The sequence below is a fragment of the Melitaea cinxia genome, chromosome 27 (assembly GCF_905220565.1).
Source record: "Melitaea cinxia chromosome 27, ilMelCinx1.1, whole genome shotgun sequence".
NCBI classification, from domain to species: domain Eukaryota; kingdom Metazoa; phylum Arthropoda; class Insecta; order Lepidoptera; family Nymphalidae; genus Melitaea; species Melitaea cinxia.
This window is the reverse complement of record NC_059420.1, coordinates 8,402,314-8,424,215: the sequence shown is the minus strand read 5'-3', so window position 1 is coordinate 8,424,215 and position 21,902 is coordinate 8,402,314. Positions and strand designations below refer to the sequence as shown.

The 21,902-nt window shown below is 36.1% G+C and overlaps 1 protein-coding gene across 1 annotated transcript; it reads left to right on the top strand.

The window, feature by feature from the left end:
• The first annotated feature begins 1,120 nt into the window (after positions 1-1,120).
• On the top strand, positions 1,121-15,791 carry LOC123666950 (general transcriptional corepressor trfA-like). Its single transcript, XM_045600963.1, has 7 exons — positions 1,121-1,435; positions 8,503-8,586; positions 10,558-11,949; positions 12,407-12,831; positions 13,515-13,628; positions 13,974-14,231; positions 14,886-15,791. Exons 1-7 carry the CDS (start codon positions 1,215-1,217, stop codon positions 15,071-15,073), a joined length of 2,682 nt encoding a protein of 893 aa, XP_045456919.1. The 5' UTR covers positions 1,121-1,214; the 3' UTR covers positions 15,074-15,791.
• The last annotated feature ends 6,111 nt before the right edge of the window (positions 15,792-21,902 follow it).

Here is a 21,902-nt window from a genome sequence, read left to right as displayed (position 1 = left end):
AGTCCGGGTCCCGAGCCTTCCTCCAGGTGCTGAACGAGCCGGGAACCCACTATTCTCTCCAAGAGTTTCCCAGCTTCGTTCAGCAACACCACCGGTCGCACCGACGAAGCCGAGTCCGGGGTCCGCCCTGCCTTAGGAAGTAGGCAGAGCCGACCCTCCTTCCATGCCCCCGGGAACTGACCAGACCGCAGGCAGCGGTCAAAAAGTTCCCGGAGGCTGTTGCCGAGGTGCCCGAGAGCGATCGCAAGTACTCTCCCGTGCACCCCGTCTGGACCCGGCGCCCTCTTCTTACTCCGAAGGCGGGACAACGCCGCCTCCATTTCAGCCTCTGTGACGGGTGGGGGAATACCCTCCTCCTCGTCCGGCGTCTGCCGAGCCATCCTGGGGGGCACGAAGCCGTCGGGTTCGTCGGGAAAGAGTTCCCCGACGATCCTCCCGAGTTGCTCCGGCTGGAGCGTTTCGCTGATGGGGGCCGAGTGGGCACGGAGCTTGTTTCGCGCCCAATTATACGGTCGGCCCCAGGGGTCTCTCTCCAGACCCCCAACTAGCTCCAGCCAGGCCTCTTCCTTGGCTCGGCATATGGCCTGCTGCAGGATCTTCCTTTTCTCCACGTAGATCCTGCGCAGCCAGGAACCTATGATATAATAAGTCTCGTCCACTTCAAAGTCATAGACAGAAAATCCATGCTATTTTAGCTAATTTGCATTGGCACTATTGGAAGCCATTGTTTGAAAAGATCACTCTTGACTTGATAAATGATATCGTAGTTAATGGTATTTAACTTACTAACATTAAAATAAACTATTGTTATATAACAGTTAATATATAAATATTTGGAAAATATATAAATAAATCTGTGGAAAATTAATTTATTTTCAAGTTTTTAAGTTAGTAAGTATTATTTGACTGGTGTCACCACGTTGCCATGAAAAATTTTCTTAAATTTATAGTTCGCAATATAAATATAACCGTGGAGAAACCATTGTATATTTGAATTTTTATAGAAATTAATATGTGTATAATACGTGTAACTTATTAGTTTTAACTAAAACGTGGCAAAATTTAACAAAATTTGTTAACTTGTTTGCATGTGTCAATTTTTCGATATTTTTGTTATGACGTATGATAAGATACAGATCGTGATTTCTGTACGTCAACGTGACAAAATTGGCGGGATGTATGGCGTCTTATACTAAAGTTGTAAACATGATCGAATGATGGCTGGTCCAAAATTCTTCGTTTACGGTGGATGCCGGTGGCGCGAAGTCGATACCACGTCTGGTAATGTTGTTGGTTGGGGAAATGTGCAGTTTTTGGCGCTTCACCAGGGTCGTCTTGAAGTGGCGCGAAAGACTTCAGTGTTGCGTGGACTGAGGTCCTTAGCAGCTGGCAAGCCTACTACTGTTCATGTTGGATCACCACTGTCGCAGATCAGGTAATTTTATGTACCAGTTCAGGTTCTCGAAGACATATACAAGTGATCAAACTAACATAATAACTGTTTCACAAGTTGCCTTTATAGCTATCTGACGTATGCAACTTATCCAACAGACAAAGTTTATGATATATTCTTCTTTTTCATGTTATAATTCCACTATATTTGTGGGATTTTTCTATTTTCAACTGTGAATCTAAAAGGTTTAGTTTTTTAAACAGACGAAATAGGTACTAATGATCCAATGTACCTTGCGCAGTTATAGTTTATTGTTAAGTTGCGTGTAAGATTGACAAATCAACCACCGGTGAAGGCATCTGCTTCAATTGTGATTCATGTAATTTTAATATATAGTTTAATATTTTTGTTTACTTGTCAGTCATGGTGTAATGGTTTATGCTTTTCATACACATATAGCTTTGTATGATGCCAAATAATATTAACAAAATATAAATAACAACTGCTCTTGTATAGTTGATCACTGTTCCTATACTATATTATGCATGCCTCTACTATATAATGCATGTATTATACATATAAACCTTCCTCTGGAATCACTCTATTTACTAAAGAAAATCGAATAAAAATCCGTTGCGTAGTGTTGAAGCACCTATCAGTTTTTAGAAACAAACTCAATCTTGTAATTTGTATGCGCTTCATTATTTTTATTACACTGTCATTTTTTTATTTATATTTTATATTACTTTGTTCGAGACAGTTCTTCATTATTAAAAAAGACTTCATCCATACCGGTAGCAAATTATTTTTAACTCTATGACAAGAAAAAAATATATGTTCTAGGGTGCCTTCGTCTAAACCACATCTTTTATTCGTATTTTGGCCAGAAGTACAGGTGTACACGAGTGGCCCAACCTTAGACGACTAATAGTTGAGGTAACGGCTTTGCTTGCATCACGATATTTAAAAACCACGGCTTGACTACTACTGATTCTTGGATGCTGGCATAGTTCTTCCCTTTAATGAGGCTACTACGGGACCAATGTTCATCCCAGTCTGAGAGCATGCGGGTTTTGGGAACGGTCATGAGATCATAACAGTAAGCTCTATATTGACACAATATTCCATATGTAGTGGCTTCCTTCGCATAGTAGTCTGTATCTTCATTGCCTTTGATACCTTGAGTGACCAGGAATCCATACCAGTTTGACATGGATCCCCTTTAAGTGACAATTAAAGAGCAAATGCTTTATCTTTAGGACTAAATAGAATTTTACTTTCGATTTAAATTGATTAGAAAGGATGGCTTGAAGTGAGAATTGGGAATCCGAGAGTATAACGGATTTATCTAAATGGTGAGACTCTATGTAGGTTACTGCTTCAAAAATAGCCAAAAGTTCACCTGTAAAAACAGAAGAATATGGAGGCAATTTAAAATTTAGTACCACATTAAATCTCAGAATCCGCACTGCTGATCGAATACATCCCTTTCGGGCTAATTTTCAGGCATCTGTGTAAATACATGTATTCAGTCCTTACAAATTTCATTAATTTTATAATTAAACTAGAAGCTAGCGAAGGCGGAACCTTTTTCTATACCCAGATTTAATACAACTTTGGGGACGCTAGTGATGGCTTCATATGGGATCTTGTATAAGGGATTGAGCCTACACTGATAAATTGGACAGGGAAGACTGGTCAATTTAAGGAAAGAGTTGATTAAACATGGCAGCTCCTTGTGTCTCCAGTAATTAGAAGAAGAAGTAAGTTCAGAAAGGATAAATAATTTTGGAATAAGAGGATGAGAAGAATACTGATATGCTTTGAAAAGAAAACGGTCAGAAAGGTATTGTCTCTGAAACTGAAGAGGAGGCTCCCCACATTCAATCTGAAGAGAGTTGAGTGAAGAAGATCTCATGGCACCAATAATTATTCGTAGCGACTTTGACTGAATCCTATCAAATAATTTTAAGCTAGTTTTATTACTGTTTTGAAGTAAAAACGATCCATAGTCCAAGTGGCTGCGAACCAGGGCGTTGTACACCAGTTTTTGGGTGTATGGATGTGAACCCCACCAGACACCAGAGAGCGAACGCATAATATTAATGTTTTTTTCACATTTTTTAACCTTCATATTAATGTGAGTTGATCCTGACATTTTCGAATCTAGTACAACTCCCAAAAATTTTACACAATCCTTAACCGGGAAAGCTTGTCCGTTAAAAGTGACACTTATATTTGGAGTAGTTCTACAACGAGAAAACAGCACAACACTACTTTTCTCAATAGAAATTGACATGCCATGGTTATCAAGCCAATCTGTTAAGTAAAATACAGCTCTGTTTATTCGTTCAACAGAGTCCGAGAGACTCTCAGAGGAAATATATAAAGCCCGATCATCCGCGTACTGAAGAATATTACAGAAACTAAGAACAGAGAGATCTAAATCGTGTGTGTATATACTATACAGAAGAGGACTGAGAACGGAGCCTTGAGGTAGTCCTCTCCATATCAATCTAGGAGATAGATCCAGATTACGTGTAGAAATAAGGAGGGAGCGACAAGAAAGATAATTGAAAATATAATTTACTATCCTCACTGGAATACTCAGATTGAGCATTTTTTGCCTGAGTATCAGAAGTAGTACATTATCATACCCGGAAAAAAATTCCAAGAATAATCCTATGAGAGTCTCACGTCTCGAGAAGGCAATCTGGATATCAGTAACTAAGGTCGTGAGACTATCCATTTTTCCCAGGCCTTTGCGAAATCCAAACTGACTTTTTGAAAGAATGCCTCTGTTTTCCATTAGCCATTCTAGTCTATTTTTAATAAGGTTCTAATATCTTGGCAAGCGTACATGAAAGAGCGATAGGGCGGTATCCACAGGGATCGGTAAAGAGTTTTCCCGGTTCAAGAATTGGCAAAATTACTTGAGTTTTCCATTCCTCAGGAGGACTTCCAGTCAAATAAATAGTATTAATAACATCCAAGACAATTTTTTTAGTTGATGGACCACTTTTAACAAAAAAGGAATATGGTATGCCGTCAACCCCAGGGGAGGAGTCTTCAAGGGACCCTAGTACCAACTGAAATTCTTCCCACGAAAATGGGGAATCAAAACTTTCTGAAGTAGTGATAGAGGAAAAAGATTCAGATTCTTCTAAGGAAGGAACATAAGGAGGAGCCAGTCTTTGTGCAAAGGAGTTTAGCCACAGCGATGGATCATTTGATAGGGACATTAGATGAGAATGATCCACAAAATTTTCTTATATTTCTCCATGCTAAAGAAGGAGAGGAGGATGGAGATAGAATTTCACAAAAGTGTCTCCAACTAAGTTTTTTCTTTTGTAAAAATAATCTGGTTGTTGCGGCAGCTACATTTTTATATTTCAGAAAGTTTTCAAGAGTCATAGAAGCTGAATATATCCGTTCTGCCTCTTTTCTACTCTTGCATGCTGGTGAACTCTCACTATCCCACCAGGGCGAGGAGGAAATCCTTGTACTGCCTACATTTTGAGATATACACAAGTTCGCACACCTGAGCAGGCAATTTTTAAAATTATTCTAAAGAGAACATTATAAATATTTATGGGGGGAAAATTTTGGATTTCAGCATCAGTAGTTGACAAAAAAGTGACCAATCTGCCTTAGATAATTTGTAATTCAATCTGGGAGAGTTGGGTAAAGAAACAGGTACTGATGACAATGAAATGGAAATAACAATCGGGAAGTGATCACTTCCAAATGTATTTTGGAGGGTGTTCCAAGTAAGATGAGAAGACAGGATGGAGGTCATATAGATAAATCTACTGCACTCTTCGGATTTTGAGCGGGGGAAACTACGAGTAGGAGAAATTTAAATTATCTATAAAATCAAGAAAGGAGGAATAAAGGTGGTCACAGTAATAGGAACCCCAACTAGTATGGTGAACATTAAAATCACCTAAAATAAAAATGGGAGGAGAAACAGAGGAAATAATATTTTCAAGCTCAAACAGAACAGACACATTTGGATCGTGGACAAATGTACACAGAAAGAAAAGATATGTTCATAACGCGGACAGCAACTATGTTTAGTCCTACACTATGGGAAGGAAGAGAGATATAAGAATAAGTGGTATTACCGGAAACCAAAATGGTAACACCACCTTTACCATCATCTGTATCGTCCCTGAAACATGAGTATCCCCGGACCCCAAAATGAGACCCAGGTCTTAACCATGTCTCCTGAACGGCAAAGACAAGTGGTTTATAATAATTAGCAAAATAAATGAGATCTTGTTTTTTATTTCTAATGCTACGACTATTCCATTGAATCACGTTGTGCTTCATTGCTTTGTGACAAGGAAATTAAGTTGGATAATATGGTCATGAGGTTGTTCGGTAGACCGGTCTCACTAAACCGGGAGACTAAGTTAATGACTATAGAGAGTAATTATTCAATGAGATTATCGTTTGATGAAATATTGTTGGGATTTGATGTATTACTGTCAGGGAATGCAAAAGGGGCAGGCTTCCTACACGCTTAATACCATCCAGCATAATGTTTTGAATGTTATTTTTAAATAAAAAATGTCCAAATTGTATTGGTCTTAATATTGTGCCAGAATTGGGTTCTTGCTCTATTTTGGAAATATGCACTACAAAGGGTCCAACATCCTCTGTAGAATATTTATTTTTCTCCTTGTCAAATTCAGGATTTGTGTAACTAAGTTGGACGGAAGGTGTGACATTATGTGGGTTTATTACAATTTTTTTTTTTTTGGATTTTGTGATGTTAAGGTGTCAGAATTTGGACGTTTCGCCTATTTTCTGTATCCATCTGCATGTTGGGTTTAGATGTTACTGATGGAACATAACCTCGACCAGGATCTGGAGGTTCGTCATCCATTATTATAAATAAAACTTCCCGGGACAAAAATACAAATAGGCAATTTAACTGATAACAAGATAACTAAAATTAAAAAGAAAACGCAAATGAGTTAGATCACTCAAGCACTCAGTATACAACACTCAACCCAAAAGCAAAGTCCTATTGCGGTTTTTGAGATACAGCCTGGTGACAGACAGACCGAAAGACAGCAAAGTCTTACTAATAGGGTTCCGTTTTTACCCTTGGGTATGGAACCCTAAAAAGATATATTTAATAAATTTTATCTAATTTCGTCCGCATTAATTTGAGGAAATAACTTCCTAAAATATTATATAACCCCATAGTCTTCCTCGGTTAATTGACTATCCACTACACAAAGAATTTTTCAATTCGAACCAGTAATTTCTGAGATTAGTGCATTCAAACGAACAAAGTCTTCAGCTTTATTAGTATTATATTTAATAATTGAGGCTAAGTCTTTCAACCCCCAGAAAAGTAGCTTGGTGAATTAAGCTCTGACCTTTCTCTATCATAGAATAAAAATAGGTAAAAAAACTTTTTAAGTTAAACGGTTTTATGTTAAACATACATTGCAATGTTTAAGATAAATGTACTAAAAACCAAAAAATAATAAAATAGATACAGTCGTGGGAATTATAAACATATGCATAGACTAGACTAAAATAAAACCGTGGGGCACGTCAATTGTCTACAATCGTTGATTAAAATGTTTGTTTTGTAATGTTACACTATAATTAGGCAGTTGTTCAACCGACAACGATGGACGTGTGATAAGTAGGGCTAGAATGTGGAAACAAGCTAGCAAGCTCGATTATAAGCGAGTTTTAGGGTTTCATAGTGGTGAGCGAGTAGTACTTTTATCATATGTTTTGTCGATTAAAGACAAACTACGAGCAGTGAAACGATTCCTCGCCAGCCAGCAGTGTGAATGTCCAACGATAAACTAGTTGAAACATCTCTTTTATTTACATGGAGTGTATAACTATTGGAATTTCCATGAGCAAGAAAATAGTAAGTAATTTCCTCCCCGTCTGCGGGCCAACTGCCTATTTTAACGACGAATTAAACGATTCTTCTATCGCACATTAAGTCGATAATTTGTAGACAATTGACGTGCCCCACGGTTTTATTTTAGTCTAGTCTATGCATATGTTTATAATTCCCACGACTGTATCTATTTTATTATTTTTTGGTTTTTAGTACATTTATCTTAAACATTGCAATGATGTTTAACATAAAACCGTTTAACTTAAAAAGTTTTTTTACCTATTTTTATTTTCTAGTTTTTAGTTTTTATTTTGCATTCTGTTTAATTCATTTAGTGCTTCATTATTGCAAGGCCCATCTTAAATATTGAGGTTGTATAGTGCACTGTATTCTTCTTGTCAAGCCCTTTTATTTGATACCCATATTGGTGGGATTGATAAAAAATTGTTATCAGACATTTGGTAGCGGCGGCCAGCTTAGATTTCAATTTTGCATTGTAAATTGTATTCTACTTGTTGAGACCTTTCATTTGATACCCATGTTGATGGGATTGATAAAACCTAAGTTATCCGCCATTTTGTAGAGGCCGCCATCTTGGATTTTAATTTTATATAGTACATTGATTATACTGGTTGAGCACTTTCATTTGATACCCATATTGATGGGATCGATAAAACCTACGTTATCCGCCATTTTGTAGCGGCCGCCATCTTGTATTTCAATTTTTTATAGTATATTGCATTCTGCTTGTTGAGCCCTTTCATTTGATACCCATATTGATGGGATTGATAAAACCTACGTTATCCGCCATTTTGTAGCGGCCGCCATCTTGGATTTCAATTTTTTATAGTATATTGTATTCTGCTTGTTGAGCCCTTTCATTTGATACCCATATTGATGGGATTAATAAAACATAAATTATCCGCCATTTTGTAGCGGCGGCCATCTTGAATTTATAATGATAATGAATAAACATAATTGTATTGTCACCAAAATCCAAAGTGTATACAAAATTTCAGATTAATCGGTTGACAGGAAGAGGGTGAAATTTGAATTACTAAATTTGACCCAAGAATAAAAAATAAAACAAACGGGGTGAGCTAAATAAAACCGTTTAAAAAGAGGCCTGTGCTCAGCGTTGGAATGTTACAGGCTGAATATTCAATCGAGACTATGGGAATATATTTTAACATTGTCGGGTATAAAATTTATTTTATATTTTCAGACGTAAGAATGTCATAGAAAACAAGAAAGAAGACGATGTGCAGCTTCAACAACATCACTGCTGTTGTAAACAACATAATCAATGGTAAGCTAATCACCACATTTACCGATTTAACACTTTGTTACAAAAGTTCGATCTGCTTGAAGGTAAGCGGTTACGGTAACAGTTGCCTATAGAGCTGACTAGCCCGTTGGCGCAGTTTGTAGTGACCCTGCCTTCTGCTCCGAGGGTTGTGGGTTCGATTCCCACCCCGAGTCTGGGTGTAATATAAATATTTATTTATATATTTATATATGTATTATTTATAAGTATGTTTATCGAAAAAAAAAAAAAATGTAGCTATATACCAATCGGCTGTTACCTATAACACAAGCATTAAGTTGCTTACTTTAGGAACAGACGACCGTGTGTGTATTGTGTAGATATTTATTTATTTATTTATTTATAGATGTGTGAAACATCCAGATCCTCTACTGTCCCCCGAACTCTGACTGCCTTACTCACCACAGGATCCCAATCCTACTTAAAAGCAGTGCTATTTGTCTGTAATCTTAACGAGTAAATTAGGAATCTCATAAGCAATCGTAAGCGAAATAAATGTAATAGCTACATACAAGTTATATGTCTGTATGTATATGTTGTTCGTTATATAACTACTACAAAGTTTTATTATCTATCCAAATGAATAAAATTGGAGTGTCTGTTTGAAAAATTATGTTGCATTGGCTATTTGTATACGTTTGGACTCACTGTACTTGTTCTACGTCTTGTTGTTAGTCTGTGATGCTTAATGTGATGGGTCATGTATCTATTATGTTACTATCCTATTGACTGTAATTTTGTTTTGTGTTTCAAGTCGTTTTAATATCGGCTCTTAATACGGCCCTTTTGTAACAGTACTAAGATGTAGAGATAGAAAAATCTATTATTGGCCTTATTATTGTTAATATTATGTTAAATGTTATATTACGAATTGTAACGCTGTCGGTTTTCGAATAAAATAAATAAATCTACTGTAAGGTTGGAGTTATTCTTCAGTCAGGCTGCTCCAGATTTCAGCAAGGTACATCCAGTTCTGCCCTGCCTCAATCAAACATACCTTAACATACTATTTAATACAAAATAGTTATATCATTGTTGTAAATTGTAGTCAAGAAATATAGTGTTTCTGTTGTGAGTAAGGTAGAGAGGTCCCGGGGAGGGTTAGGTTAGGTTAGGTTAGCTCTGATCCTCCTGTCGCTTGTGTTCATAAGCTTCAGTATCTGTTTATTGTCAGGCTAACTGTATATCTGTTTGCCATCTTATCGTTAGTGATATAAGAAAAATAATTTTTATTCAAACATGAATAAAATTTCTGAAGGTTATAGAAGACAGCCTCTTGCGATATATTATTGTGATTTTTATAATCAATCAAAATTGATAATATTTTGTATTAAACTAGCGACCCGCCCTGGCTTCGCACGGGTTCAATGCTGATACTAAATATACTACAGAATGTCTTTATTTATAGTATGATATGAAGCTAGCTTATAGCATGGTTATTAACATAATAACAACATTCAAATATGCGTCGTTAGATTACACGTTGTTACAGAATGCGTTGAAGAAATAAAGGTTCACTGCTCGTTCCCCGTAGGTGATAGCGTGATAATATGTAGCCTATATGTTGACCCGACTTCTTAATAATATTCGTGCCAAATTTGAAGTAAATCCATGCAGTACTTTTTGAGTTTATCCCGGACATACATACAGACAAACAGACAAAAATTCTAAAAACCATATTTTTGGTTTCGGTAGCGATTGTCGATCACACCCCAAGTATTCTTTTAAAAAAATATTCAATGTACAGTTTTGACTTTCCTACTATTTTATTATATGTATAGATAATAAAGACCAGTTACATCAGTTTCTGATTAAGAGTCATCATCTGTTCTATATTGATAACTGTCAAACTCCACTATAACTAAAATATATTTCTATTTGCATCCTCTTGATCTAATATTTTTTCACCTGATATTTTATTGTTATAATAGTTTTTTTTTTCATCTTTTCCAGTTACAATTCGAATGCGATCTTCAATAATCTACTGAAAGCGGCCACAACTACCGCAGCCGTGCAGTGTAGCCTCACAGAATTAAACGCTTGCATAGAACCGAATTCTCAAACAAATGGAACTCTTATTAATATCAGCCAAAATCAGGTGAAAAAATTAGTGACAAAACGTAGAAGATCAAGTGATGATGAGGTTCGATTGCCAAATAAAAATTTGAAATCTACAAAAAGTAGAAATGTTGAAAGCGATTCAGATATCGACAGATCGCTATTGGACAGAAAACATGCAAATAGAATTGAAAAGGCTTTAAGAAAAACCAGTTCTAAGAGAAATAGACATGGGAATGAAAAATCAAGAAGGAGTAGCACATCATCTACAAGTGATGATGAAGATATACCAAAACTCAGAAAGTCACAGCGACTGAATCTGGAAAATCGTATCTCAGAAGTGACTCGTTTAGGAGAATTTTTGAGGGACACACCGAGAACGGTAAAAAATTACAATAAAAGTAAAATAGGCAGTATTTATTCCAGTGGAGATGAAAATTTTGAACGGGAAAAAGATAGATCTCCTCGAAAGAATTCAGCAAACCACACTGATAAACAGTTGACACAACGAAAAGAGACACGAAATTCTCTAAATAATAAAGTTGCATATCTAAATAATAATAAAAACAGTGAAATACATAAAGCACTAAGAAAAACTAAAAGAAAGCTATCAGATATCGAAGACTCTCAAGATAGAAAAGTTAGAAAGACAAAGAAGAACAATTCAAAGAAACAGACGGAAGAATCTGAAAGAGAAGATCTCTGTAAAGAATTATTGATAAGCGAAGAGGATATTGTTCTTTTACGTACGTTTATAGAAAACGACGAAAAGAATATATTTAATGTTGATTTAGAACAGTTTGACACTGACGATCGGTATAAAGGCCTAGTTTTTTACAAACTGAACCCGCTGGTTAACATTGAAAGGTGTAAAGAAATAGCCAAGATGTTGAGACAACGACCAACAAATACAGTTACATTTGAGGATTTCATATCTAATCTCGGTCTACGCAGCGTACTAGACACTAGTTCACAAGCCAGCAGTAAATACAAGATGAGGCCACGAAAATCTATAATCGCATCACAAAAAGATACACAAAAACATTCTAGTGAAAGCGAACCAGATAAGGAGAACTACAAGAGACCTCTACGCAATGCCGCTATCTCACAGAATAAAATTTTAGTTGAACATACAAGGAATGAAGTGAAAAGTACGGTCACAAGTAAGGTGTCTTCAAACCCAGTATTGAAGGATGACGAAGTGGTCTCGCTAAGCAGTGATACCGATAACGTCTTTAAGAAAAGCGTACGCAGGGAGAGTAGGCCGAAAGCAACTATGCTGAAGCGGTGAGGGTGTTAATATTATGTAAGTAGGAATTAGTCATTAGGGCCTTAAAAATAAATTTAATGATTCAACCTGTAACATCTCACAGCTGGGCATAGGCTTCTTTCTCCATGTAGAAGAATGCTAAGAGCCTTAATCCACCATACGGCTTTATTGCGGGTTGGTGTTTATGATAACAACCGGGACCGACGGCTTAACAGAATTTGCAATACACTAAAGATTACCATAGTTAGGTCCAAGATCCAAGCTAGTAGTTAATTTATAACTTGCTTTCTATTTTAGTTTTGTGGGTTTGATTCTCATCCTAAGTCTCGGAGTAATATTTATGTATGCGTTTGTGTAAATTAGCTGTTTCTTATGACACAAGAATTAAGGCCTCTAACTGTACTAGTAGTAGTAGTATTTAGTTGATTATTAGTACAGGATTTTGTTTCTTATTATCTGATATATCTTTCGTAGCAATAACGAAGATTCTAGTCGGGAGAGGAGACGTAGTAGGGGGGACAACAAAACTTCTAGAAGTAGTAGGAAATCTAATAGTAAAGAAGAGAAGAGGCAGAGTGCTGGTGAAAACAAAAAGCCTAGTGGTGGAGATAATAAGAGGCCTAGCAGAGAAGAGATCAAGAGTAAAATAGAAGATAAGAAGAGACCAAGTGGAGAAACAAAGAGAACAGAAGAGAGCAAGGGAGATAACAAGAGATCTATTGGAAAAGAGGTCAAAAAGCCAATACGCGTGAGTGGGAAAGGCAGTGGTAGGGAGTACACCCGAGCAGAGGATGAAGCTCTGGTCCGGTGGGTAGCGGGTTCGATGCGAGCTAAGCGTGTCAACGGAAACCAGCTGTGGAGGGAACTACAAACGCAGTACCAACAGATGACTGGACATTGTGAGTTTATGAATTGAGGTTAAAATGTTAACCTCGTTTTTTTTAAAAAAAATACTTCACAATTATTCTACATGAATTATATATAATTTTATAGGTAAGCGCTTGCTCTACCGGCATCCACAACTAAAAAATTGTTATTCCTTTTGTTTTTCTAAATTAATTGATTATTAAAATTATATATATGACAGATTTAATTTTGAAACAACGTCAACATGATTGACGGTCAATAACTTTTTGTTCAATTTTAAATCAACTCGCATATAAATACTTTATGTAATTTTGTAAAGTGATAATTAATATAGAATGACCAGGGTATGATTTTGAAAACTTTTTTTAAATTAGGTTCACAAATTAAATGATATAACAATATAAGGATGTTTATGTGTAACAATTTGAAAGGCATACAATGTTCATTTTTATTACAGTGAACACAGCATGCAATTTTGACACATTCAGCTTAAACTAATCACAGAATATCAAAAACTATTCAACCAATCTATGAATAATATTCTTGACCGTGGCCAAGGAGCCATTGAAAATATCAAAGTTGGGGCATAAAGCATATTATAGGATGACAGAATTATATGGAACGGAATGATGTCCAATATTAGTAGGAAAACGTGGTAATTGCAAGCTAAAAGCTAACTATATACTGTATATGACTCCCGTCCGTGTGTCCGCAGTCCGCTCGTGGCACTCCCTGCGCAACCGCTACCTGCGCTACCTGCTGCCCGCGCTGCACCGCCTCGACCTGCCGCCGCCCGAGGCCGCGCGCCTGCGCGCCGCCGCCGCCACCGGTACCTGCACTCACTGACATTAGTTGCAAGCTATACACATATAACGGCCGCCCGCAGTCCGCTCGTGGCACTCCCTGCGCAACCGCTACCTGCGCTACATGATATATATATATATATATCGAACATGATGTTAATAAATGTGATCTCGATCGCACTCTTTCAGCTAAAAGGCAGGAGGATACTCCTGACTTCAACCCACTGTCCCCTTCTATAAGCAGATAAGGCTCGCTTGAATTAACCTGGGGGCAGATATGAAATGATATGAGCGGCTTACGGCTTTTTTTTTTTTCGTTTGCGAGCAAACAATTCTTGGTATGTCTGTAAATAAATTAATTAATATTCCAGGCGAGCTAAAGTCCCGCAAGAAGCCACAACGCCGCAACTCGATACTAGCAGAACCGCGAGTACGCAGCGCCTGGACCCAACGCGCCCCTCGTAAGTCCTCCCCCTCCCCCTCCCCCTCCCCAGCTCCTCCCCCTTCCCGCTCCCGCTCCCTGCCCGCTAACACGACCACCTCAAGTGACAGCTCGACAAGCTCTCAAGACTTCTTAAACGATAGACGTAGCACGCTTAGAAGATCAATTAGAACATCAATTAGAACAGGTAAGAAACAATTTCAAAAAATAATATAAATAATTGTTTCCTATACACCAAGAGGTAAGGACAACCACCTGAAGATACAATATAAATGTTTTAATACGTTAGGTGAACAATGATTATTGTACTTCTTTTTATAGCCAGCCACTACATCCTGCTGATCGGTGTAAATTTAATTTAATCAGATCATCACTTCATCATCACCATCACTTCATCATCACCATCACTTCAGATAATCGCAGTTTACTGCTGGACATAGGCCTCCAAAAGTTCGCGCCAAAAATGGCGTGATCTCATGTGTGTTGCCCATAGTCACCACGCTGGGCAGGCGGGTTGGTGACCACAGGGCTGGCTTTGTCGCACCGAAGACGCTGCTGCCCGTCTTCGGCCTGTGTATTTCAAAGTCAAGAGTTGGATGATTATCCCGCCATCGGTCGGCTTTAAGTTCCGGTGGTAGTGGAACTGTGTTATCCCTTAGTCGCCTCTTACGACAGCCACGGGAAGAAAGAGGGTGGCGATATTCTTTGCTGCAGTAGCCGCACACCTTGTATATTTATAGTAGATTATAAAGTATATCAACCTAATATATTCGCTAGATATAATTTATATGAAAAAGCAATGTTTCACGTTTAGTACGTTAATAACTATATTTTTTTCCAGCTAATAACGAGGAAGCCAAGAAACCAGCTCGACAACTACGTTCAAGCATCCAACCTCAAAACACATCCCCGCCCACGTATTCGGAGCTAACAAAGCGCTATGCAGATAAACAGACACCGCCAAAGACACAAGCAGACACACAGATAGACACGAAACGCACGAGACGCCTCTACAATCACGCCATGTGACACATTAGTTTTAATATCAAGAGTTTTCTTTTTGTGTCCGTATGCTTATTATCTAATAAAATGATTTTGTATTTTTTCTTTATTTAAAAAAGGGATGTGTGATTATGTGGGTAGTTGTGATTTTTTTTTTGTTGCTATAAATCTCGAGTATTTTAAGTATTAGTAAAGGACCCATTATGCTTGATACTTGAGCTGTATGTTTGATTTTCTTTTATATTGTATTTAAGTATATGTTTATTTATAAAAAAATGATCATCATACATGTTTCAATTACTTTAGTTTACACTAGCGCCATCTGTTGGTCATTGTTGAAATATCTGTAATTTCTTATTTTTCTGTATAATATAAATACTCGAATATCAGTCTCAAGTTATGAAAAAAATTGACTACAAGCGTAAGATTTAGGGTAAAAACGACAAGCTAATTATGTATATCGTTTTGACATGGGAAAGATTCGTCCCATGCTGGAAAATGGGGAATTATTTTCCGAGAAAATTACACATAACAGAATCTTTTATAAGGGCTTCATTGGTTATTGATGAAACTATCTGACGAATAAGAGCATCTGAAAGATAAATGATTATGTTATACCTGCGCGTTGCGATTTTGCTCGCGTAATTTCCAATCTCGTGGAAATGTCGGGATGAAAAGTCTAAAATCCATGTGTTATACTGGATTCTCTAGCTGTCTACGTACCAATAAATGCATTTTAATATTAGTACGTTTTTATTTTTACTGACAAACTTAACTTCTATCAAATATTTCTATCGCAATCTATCAGTAACTTATGTGGAAGATGATTTATCAGCAACTAATAATACGGGTCCTAGTATCATTACGTACGAATTTTTTGTTCCAACAAACGCTTTAACGCAGAAACGGCTTTCATTTTAAACGCAGGTAAAACCACGCTGGTCGATTCCTTGATTATGTAATATTCATTATATTTCTTTTCAATTATGTACAAGTCGATACAAACATACGACATTAAATAGTCACTGAAATGGAGGCAGTAGTTTGAACACGAGATGGGTTTTCTGTTTGATTAATGTTTTGTATATCTTATACAATGTGTCTATAGTAGAACTATATACGCTTCAGCCTCTAATATCCCATTACTGGGCATAGGCCTCGTTCCCCATGTAGGAGAAGGATCAGAGCTTAATCCACCACGCTGCTCCAATGCGGGTTGGCGGATATACTCCCTACTATGAGTAACGATCGCTATCGAGTGTACATGATAACAACCGGGACCGACGGCTTAACGTGCTCTCCGAGGCACGGTGGGGAGACCCACAAGGACTGCACAAACACCCAGACCACGGCTAACACCTGTATGGCCAATACAAATGTTTGTCATGTGTGGGGATCGAACCCGCAACCGCCAGCGCAACAGGTACAATCCATGGCTGTAACCGTTGCGCCAACGCGGCGTCATAACTATATACAACTATACAAAGTAGCCCTAAAAATGCAACTTGTCCCGGGCACGAATTAAGCTCGCTACGTCACTGCAAGTTTTGTATAATGTTAGATCCTAAAAAAAGTTAATCGTGTCCCAAATATCAAACGAGGTTATTTAGAAATTTTGTAAAATTAAACTCAAAACTAATATAGCTCATGATAATTTTGCTGTTCTTCCCATTTGTTTTAGTAATAAACATAAGTACATTTGTAATCTATCCTTTGCGAATAATAATTACGCTTCCAATCGTTACACAAATGATGCGTCAAGTTGTTAGAAATTGTCGTGACTATTGAAATTAATTAGGGCCTGTTCCACCGGTTGTGGCTAGTTTGTCCTGCATATAAGTTACGAATAGACTTTAAAAGCAGGATGTAAATAATTGTGTTTGCTAGCAAATGAAAAAAACCGACTTCAATTACATCGACAAGTAATACAACGTAAGTAGACGAACAAAATTAACAAACGCACTAGTCGCTCCTACGATTTTCAAAGGTTCTCCTCGATTTCTTTGCGATGCCATCATCAGATCCTAGTTTCTTTATCACGGTACCACCCGTGGGATATCTCCTTTCCAACAAAAAAAGAATCATCAAAATCGGTTCATAAACGACGAAGTTATCCGCGACAACACAAATATTTGTATATATAGATGTCGAATTGAGAAACCTCCAATTTCGAAGTCGGTTAAAAAGCCATTTGGATCTGTTTCGCTTTAATTAATAATAATCAACTTTAAAATTCATATTATTCATAATAGGAATTTCTCTTAAGTGAAAATCGATAGAGAAAAGTCAGTCAGGTAGCTTTAACGGCAAGCGATAAAACAGGACCTTAATTTAATAAAAAATTAGACTTGTAATTGCATTGGATAGATTATGAACTAAAAAGTTAAAAAAAGTTCAGTTAGAGTTGAATGGTTTGTTAGCAACATAGGAACCGGGGATTAGGGTCCCCAAATTTCAGTCTTACCGTAACTGTTAAAGAAGGTCGAGTTTTGTGTAATTTATAAATATTATGAAGGCATTTATTGTTCTATAATAAAGATATATTTTGATACATTTATTGTATAGTTTTATTTACTTCCTTAACTTTTATTTTTTCAAGACTAGAAAAAGAGCAGATCCGACAAAAATCTATATTACATAGACAAACTGTGATTAGCAGAACAGAAAACTGTTTAGAAATACCCTTGAAACCCAAACATATCTATTTTTGTTCTGGCTACATTAGCCAAACAATTTACCTACCATAGTCTCTTAGCTACATCAATGGCAAGAGGTATAAATGAAACACCATTGTAGGAGGGCCAGTTTACTGGGAACACATGGAGCAGGTCGGCGACACACTAATACTAGACCATATTACAGAATTATCAGTTACACATATTAAATATTATATTTTAAAATATTTTTAGTATATTAATAAAATATATGTATAACGAAATTGCAGCCGGCTTATCATGACCGGCTGCACACGACAGATGTTTGAGAAAACGAATTAGAGACCTTTATGTGTGCAATATAAGCTATAACATTTATTTTTCGAAGAGCCTATGGAGCCTTTGCTACCCCACTAGGGCGTCATTGCGACCCTACTACGGCGACATTGTGTCCTCACAAGGGCGCTATTGGGAACACTCGGGTGTCTTTACGACACTACTTGGGTGCAATTGATACTGAACTAGGTCGCCATTGCGTCTTTATGACAGAACCATGACGCTGTCAAACCTTTTGCGCTGTCAAAACATTTGTTATAACAAATTTAATAGCAGATTTCCTCTGGCACAACTGAAAGCCATTAAACCAATCAATCAATCAATAGTAGATGTGTGTCCCGGTGTCGTAGTTAAGGCAAATACAATAGTCATATTTACTTTATTACACTGTTGAGTCAGGTACTGGTCCCAAAGCTAGTTTCGGGGCCAAAATTCCAATTAATTTTGAATGATAACTCACTCTTAGGTAATCTGGAAGTAGTTGCTAGTTAGCATTAGGTGTCTGGTTGTCGGCTTATAATTGCTTGTATATTTTTCCTTGTTTGTTTTAAGGTGCAATAAAGTATATTACTATTTTTACTTTTCTTTTGGACAGTTTTTAATAATGGGAGGCATGAGAACTAGTCAAACGAATTTAGAAACCGATAATTCTCCAATATGCGGTAATTCTAACACCGCGTCACAACTAGCGGCTACATCACTCATCTATACATAACGCACACAATTTGGCACTTAAATACTACCAACCTAATATATAACTATGAATCGAAAATATCTATATATTCTATAATTTTAAATCTCCTTGTAAATACAATAAAAGTGCATTTATCGAAATAGAATCAAGTGAATAAAATATACAAAATATTCAACTATTTTTAGTATCGATTAAGAGAATAATAAAAAATATATCGCTAAGATTTGAGTAGGTATAAGAAATAAAAAAGAAAAAAAGAAAATAAAAACTTGTCTATTTACACATTTACAAATATTATTTATATGTTATTAATAAGGACGTAAACTAATTATTAATATAAAATTGTTCATTCTGTGAAAATATATTTAAAAAAATATATTACACCAAAAAGAAAATATTTCAGTCAATGTTCTTGAAAACGCAAAAAAAATTAAACGGCGTCTCCATCGGGGCCAATTTTCATGACAATTCATAATGAAATTTTAACATCCATTAAAGATTTACTGCGTAGTGTTGTGCCGTTTAAAAAACTTAAATTTGAAAATTAAAAAAAAAAATATTGCCCATAAATTTTTCGACAGATAATTCAAGAACACCGTCCAAAAAATACAACTTGAAAAATTCAATAAAACTGAATGAAGATGCGCAGATCATACATTAAACATTACTTCACTTGATATCATTCTAGTAACACAGTACAATTTAGAATAATAATCACCAAACCGCGTTTCCATCTTATTATTGCTACATTTTATTTTACGTATACCTTTTGTTACCTATTATTATCAGACAATATAGTCTTATGTGAGTGTAGTTAATTACGCAAGAAAAAAAAAAACGAAATCCATTTAAAACTGAAATTGTAAAACAAAAAAATATTTATGACACAATGATTATTGCACAATATTCTGCTCAGAATTATGCTAACCTAAAAGAGTCCCAAAAAAGAAAAAGCCTATTGAATATCTTTACAAATACCTATGTATATGGTATATACGGATCCGCGGGAAATGCTATATATAGACATTTAATTTACATAACTACAATATATTTATTATACTTAAAAATATAATACAACGAGTTTGCTAAGAATTCTTGGGAACTTCAATTTTATGGACACAGGGAGGTCACTACCTCATTATACTCCTTTATAGACAAATAGTAAAGAATCTTTGTTATTAGCACAATGTACAATTAAAACAGTTTTCAGATATTTCAAGGCATATATCTAAAATTACTTTCAAGTGTGAAATCTCATACCTCTGTTTGATTTTATAGATGTCAGTTACTTGTCTGTAATTTACAGCTGTCAGTCATTTTACGGCTGTCAGTTATTTTACAGCTGTCAGTCATTTTACAGCTGTCAGTCATTTTACAGCTGTCAGTCATTTTACAGTAGTCAGTCATTTTCCAGCTGTTGGTAAATTTTCTAATAAATGATAAAAAAAAACTGCTTCGTCACTTAGACCTTTTAAAATTCTAACGTTTCACAGTACAAAGAACGGTGTTTAATATCGGAAATTATGGAAATGTGTTTGCTGCCAGATTATCGGAGCTGCCAAAATTATCGCACTTCCGATTTATTTTTTACCTTTATTTAAGTTTCAGCTAACATTAAATTCACACTGAATTAGTTTTACATAAGTAACATTTTATAGACAATTTAAATACATTCGTTGTAGGCTGGAAGTTTAATATGTTACAATAATTGTTGCGTTTGTAAAAATTCGCTCCTTCTTTTTGGTTGTTTCCCATGACAACGTAAGACGTAAGTTAAAAGTTTCATAGGGATACGGATTATTTTGAAGAGGTTACTTCCTACAACGGTCGCTCTGGTCATAGATTCACTTAGGACTACGGGTTACCTTTGCACAGAGACTTACATGGATAAAAAAAACCATTTTGCACGAACAATATTGCCGAGAAAATCGGGTCACCTGGCAACAGGTCACTTAAGAACAACGGGCCATTTTAGACAACCAGTCACCTCGTATAACGCGTCAGGTCACCTAGGTCAAGGGGGTAACTTGGGCACGGATTGTCTTACAAAACGGGTCAACGACAACAACAGCAGTAGACAAATCACATTTACCACGAAATCACTTATTAAAATACATAACAAAATTACCGATTTAACTGTGCTTTTTATAATAAAAGTTATACTATAATTTCACTTAATAATTATAACATAGTACTTCAAAACTAATATATCAAGTCCAGTTTCGCCAGTTGCTGATATCTATATAGTTTATCTCGTACTTAAGTTACTGACAAGTTAGAAGTAGAGTTATTTTACTATTTATCTCCAGCTTTAACTTTCAGGTTATTAATAAAAGTAGTCAATGGATAGTGGAGTTTGATAAATTTTTATCTGTTGGATACATCAGGTAGTTTCTTCAGCAATCAGTGAAACAGGATTTTAAGAAAGTGTAAAAGTATACAGGCTAACAAAATCATTCAATAATTATTTTATAAATATAATTTCATTATTGTATATTTACAAAATTGATTATCATTTTGTATTTTCTTAAACACTAATGTTTTACGTGTAGTGCAAGTTCGGATTCAGGGAAAATTGAATTTCTTACGTTTTTACTAAGTAATTAAATAAAAATAAAAAAAACTAATTAAGTGTTAGCTTAGTGTACATTGCCATTGAATGGAATAGGTCTGAGGCATAACTATACTAATCCGACGTATAACTATTAGTATGGGCTATATCAGAGATGATGGGCTATATAGAGAGATCATATATATTAAGACTCCTGAATTAAATATTATTAGTCTATGGTCGTTTTATATTATCACGTAATGATTTAAATTTTGGTTGTATCGTTGGTTAAAAATTAAGTAAACGAGTCACGTGAAAAAACCGGTCATTTAGGACAAAGGGTCAGTTAAAACAACGGGTCATTTAGGACAAAGGTGCACGTAAAACAACGGGTCATTTAGGACAAAGGGGGACGTAAACAACGGGTCATTTAGTACAAAGGGTCACGTAAAACAACGTGGCACTTAGACAACTTTGCCCAATGAGTCCCGCCCGAGCTTATAATTTAGGGAAATTTTGATACGAGTATCTCGATAGTTACGCCTCTGATTGAATACGAAGTTTTGTAATGACATTGTATATATTCTATGTAGTTTGCCAATACAGTGGCACACATTATTT